General features: G+C 34.4%; 1 protein-coding gene across 1 annotated transcript in view; it reads left to right on the top strand.

The window, feature by feature from the left end:
- Positions 1–5187, top strand: part of SPATA1 (spermatogenesis associated 1) — a 56104-nt gene that overhangs the window by 18142 nt on the left and 32775 nt on the right. The window contains 2 exon segments of the mRNA XM_017499819.2: positions 2902–2955; positions 3052–3283. Of these exon segments, the coding sequence (XP_017355308.2) occupies positions 2902–2955; positions 3052–3283 (286 nt within the window).

Raw genomic sequence — 5187 nt, forward strand, 5'->3', positions numbered from 1 at the left:
TCACGATATTGATTCTCCCTAACCATGAACATGGAATGTTTCTCCATCTGTTTGTGTCCTCTCTTATTTCGTTGAGCAGTGGCTTGTAGTTCTCCTTGAAGAGGTCCTTTACGTTCCTTGTTAGTTGTATTCCTAGGTATTTTATTCTCTTTGTGGCAATTGTGAATGGCAGTTCATTCTTGATTTGGCTCTTTTTAAGTCTGTTATTGGTGCATAGGAATGTATGTGATTTCTGCACATTTATTTTGTATCCTGAGACTTTGCTGAAGTTACTTATCAGTTTCAGGAGATTTTGGGCTGAGACGATGGGGTCTTCTAGATATACAATCATGTCGTCTGCAAATAGAGACAACTTGACTTCCTCCTTTCCTGTTTGAATACCCTTTACTTCTTTTTCTTGCCTCATTGCTCTGGCTAGAACTTCTAGTACTATATTGAATAGGAGTGGTGAGAGAGGGCATCCTTGTCTAGTGCCAGATTTCAAGGGGAATGCTTCCAGTTTTTGCCCATTCAGTATGATATTGGCTGTTGGTTTGTCGTAAATAGCTTTTATTATTTTGAGATACGTTCCATCGATACCTAGCTTATTGAGGGTTTTTAGCATAAAGGGCTATTGAATTTTGTCAAAGGCCTTCTCTGCATCAATTGAGATAATCATGTGGCTTTTGTCTTTGGTTCTGTTTATATGTGGTGAATTACGTTTATAGACTTGCATATGTTGAACCAGCCTTGCATCCCCGGGATGAAGCCTACTTGATTGATCATGGTGGATAAGCTTTTTGATGTGCTGTTGAAATTGGCTTACCAGTATTTTATTGAAGATTTTTGCATCTATGTTCATCATGGATATTGGCCTGAAGTTTTCTTTTATCGTTGAGTCTCAGTAGCTAAATTTGAAGAAGTTTTTGTCATCAGAGTTCTATTTAGTATGACCTTTGGCATATTAATATTAATTTACTGATCATTAAGTCAGTTTTCCTCTCAGAAGAAAGTTAACAACTCATAATTTTTTGTTCTTTTTTATGATATATAAATGTACAAAATAGCAATCATAGAATCCCAGATTGCAAGGGACTTCCAAGTAATTTAGGTCAATTTCTAAAATCCTTTTAATATTATTTTAAACAAATATTTATTGATGTTTTTCTACATACTAAACTAGAAAACAGAACTAGATATGGATCTTGCCCTTAAAGAATGCTCAGTGTAGTGATGAAGATTAAAATATATAAAATAAATAAATAAAATATCATATTTTATGTATTCAGAAGAAAAGGAAGTAATCTTCCAGCAGGGGAAGAGGGGAGGCACAAAACTTTGAGGAAGAAGCAATATTTCAGTTTGGATGCTGAAAGAAAAATATTTGTTCTTGCAAAGATGAAGGGTGAGAAAAGCTTTCTGAGCACAGAAAATAGGATAAGCGCAGGAGTAGAAAAGCAGACAACTCGGAAATAATAAATGGTACATTTTTTAATGGGGCATTGATGACATGAAATAGTGAGGAGCAAGTTATAAAGTTGTTTGTTGAAGGTCTTGAATGCCTTCAAGTTTAGATTAATAGTTTGGATTTTTTCCTGAAACTCCAGAGTTTTTGACTAAAAGAATTACATGATCAGAGCTTTCAGTACAATTAATTGGGCCTCACCGAGAAGGATGGTTTGAAGTGAGAAGAAAATAGAAGCAGGGATTTCAGTAGGAAAGTTTTACAGTGGTTCAGGCAAGAGATAATGTGGGCCTAAGGAACAGGCTGCTTCTCAAATTTCTTCTGTGACCATTTTCTCCTTGGTTTCATACTTCAGCTGCAGAAATCTTCCTTTGGTCCTCAAATATGGCAGACTCATTTCTGATTTTTGGTCCTTGTACTTGCCTAGAAATCACTTCCTCCTGATTTTCAGATAACTGGCTGCTTCTTTTCATAATTCAGGGCTTAGCTCAAGTATTATCTTTTCAAAAAGGCTTTCCTTGACCAACTAGTTTTTAGATATTCTTTCAAGTTCCTCTCTATTACATCACTCTGTTTTCTTTTCATAAAACATATATCACCATCCTAAATTGTGTTTGTTTATTTAATATCTGCTTTCCCAAGTAGAATAAAGCTCCGTAACAGTGGAGATTTTGCCTTACTTATCATTGTATCCCTACCATGTAGAACACTGCCTGACAGATAGTAAGCCCTCACTGTTTGTTTGATTTGTTTGTTTGTTTTTTTGTTGGAATCTTGCTCTGTCACCAGGCTGGAGTGCAATGGATTGATCTCGGCTCACTGCAGCCTCCACCTCCTGGATTCAAGCAGTTTTCCTGCCTCGGCCTCCCAAGTAGCTTTGGGAGCCACCACACCCGGCTAATTTTTGTATTTTTAGTAGAGACTGGGTTTTGCCGTGTTGGCCAGGCTGGCCTCAAACTCCTGACCTCAAGTGATCTGCCCACCTTGACCTCCCAAAGTGCCGGAGTACAGATGTGAGATACCATGCCCAGTCCCCCAATATTTGTGAAATAAATAACAAATGAACTCTGTAGGGTTGAATATATAAGAAATAAAGTTTACTAGGTTGGACTCTGGGGTCAGATGACCTGGCTTTGAATCCCAACTTGGAAATTTCCTAGTTATACAATGTTTACTAAGTGTAAAGCACTTAGAATAGTGCCAGGCACATAGTAAGTCCATGTAAGAGATAGGCATAGTTATTATTAGTAAATGACATAGAATATCTGTTTGATACAGTGAATAAAAGTAACATTATATTCTGCATTTTCTAGAATCTACCTGGAGTTCCTAGCTTCTAAATTTGATTTTTATATTTGCCACAAATATATGCCTTCTGCAAAAAAAAGTAGAGGTAAAAATAATTGAAAAAAATGTAGCAAAAGCTTTAATTTTTTTTCTCATTTACTTATTTCTAGGTGAAGGAAAAGCAAGAATCAGAACTGAAACTCAGATCATTTACTCCTCCATATGTATGTAAATATGGCATTTTAAACTTATGCTAGTTTTTAACTTGCAGCACTGTTTTTAATTACAAACTAATTTTTTAAATTTCCTATATATTTTAGGCTCTTCAACCAGAATTATATTTGCTTCCTATAATGGACCACTTAGGAAATGTTTATTCACCATCATCAACAGTTATTTTAGATGAGCAGCAGACTAATAATGGTGGTACTGAGGTTGATGGAACAATCCACAGACCAATTAGTGTAACTTTGTTCAAGGAGGAACCTGGAAGAGATCCCAGTTTGTTAGAAAACACTTTGAAAGAGCTTCCTAACAAGAATCAGGAAGAAGGTGATTTTAAACTGAAATGGGAAAAAGAGGCTATTATAGTATATTTTAGCAGTCAGGTCTGTAAGCAAACACTGAGCAAACCTAGCCTTACAAATATAGGCAGTATAAAAAGAAAGCTGCAATTTCACTTGGGGATTTCTAAAAAAATAATTTTGCCAGGTGAGAGGAAAAGAAAACAATTAAGTACTATGTTAAAATAAAAACAAAATCAAAATAGTTATAGCACTTACATGAACTCTACCACCTACTTCTTTTGTAATAAAATAGTTTTAGATAAAAGTAAAGCTACAGGGGAAGAGAAAGGAAAGATGACTGCATAAAACTTTGGTATTATTCAGGGACCAGAAGAATCAAAAAAACAGTATCAAACCAAGGCAGACAACAACAAAAAGCTTTAATGTTGGGGAACATGTGTATTTCAAAGAATTTTAAAATTTTTTTCCGATTATAACTATCAATTTACTAACAATTACTAATAATTTGATTCTTCAAAAGTGATAGGAATGGTGGCTTATATCTGTAATAAGCACTTTAGGAGGCCAAGGTGGGTGGATCACTTGAGCCCAGGAGCTTGAGACCAGCCTGGGCAACATGGTAAGACTCTGTCTCTACAAAAAATGCAAAAAAAAAAAAAAAAAATTGCAAAAGTTAGGCTGGTATGGTGGCTCATGCCCATAGTCCCAGCTACTCAGGAGGCTGAGATGGAAGGATTGCTTGAGCGAGGGAGGGGAAGGTTGCAGTGAGCTGAGATTGTACCATTACACCCCAGACTAGGTGACAGACACCCTGTCTCAAAATAATAATAATAATAATTTTAAATGTTTAAATAAAAATTAAACATAAATACATAAAGCTGACTATAAGAATCATAGGAAAAAAAATTAGTTGAACTTTTTTTTTACCATATTACATTAAAAAATAAACTGTGAGGGAAAAACAAATATACTAAACATTTACAAATGAAATGCATCCCCCCAGAAACTAAAGACAACATTCATTAAAGCTGTAGAATATACGAATTCTTAATCAGTTACATTTCTTTTATTCTAAATTTATGCTAAACCCAGCAATGTTCCAAAGTTAGTACTTTCTTTCATCTTAGGCACATTTAATATTTATTGTTTATTACTTGATACCAGTTAGATGCTCAGTGAGAATCTTTACTTTCTTTGTCTGGATATGTCTCTGCTAAGGGAAAAAACACCTAGCAAACAAAAATTCAGCCTTGAGTCCTAGTATTTCTTACTAGTACAAGGTCAAGTGGCTAACGAAGTTGGAAATTGCCATGCATACTGAGAATAACGCATCGTATTTCACACCCTGGGCTATTAGCCAAATTTCTGAATTACGCTATTTGCATGAAACACTCTCACCAAAAAAACAAAAACAAAAAAATAAACCAACTTTGGTGGGAGTGAGTTTCTAATTCTGTGAATTCTTTGCAAGTACAGTTTTGAAATGTTATTAATTTCTTGGTGCTTTACTCCAAAAAGATTATGCTTTAAATGAGAGGCCAGTGTGTGCTCATTTTCAGAAGTTCTAGAAACATCAGTAAGTATAAGAAAGAAAATAAGTATAAAGTATACTTTTACTTAATAAATGTAAAGAAGAATAAAGACTGATGATAATTTTACTACTCAGAGATAGCTTCTCTTAGAATTCTGATGTATATTCTTCCAGTTATTATTTTTCAGTTCTTATTTATATAATGTATTTTTATTTTTCAAAAATGATCACACATAGACTCTTAAAGCCTCCTTTACTTGAAAGTAGAAACATTTTATATCAATATAGATCTATATCATTATAGAAGTTCCTATGTCATAATTTACTTCCCCAACCCTTTATTAATGTTTTTGCTGTCATGTATAGTGCAATCAGCAACTTTTTTTTTTTTTTTTTTT

The sequence above is a fragment of the Cebus imitator genome, unplaced genomic scaffold (genome assembly GCF_001604975.1).
Source record: "Cebus imitator isolate Cc_AM_T3 unplaced genomic scaffold, Cebus_imitator-1.0 Scaffold261, whole genome shotgun sequence".
Lineage (NCBI taxonomy): Eukaryota > Metazoa > Chordata > Mammalia > Primates > Cebidae > Cebus > Cebus imitator.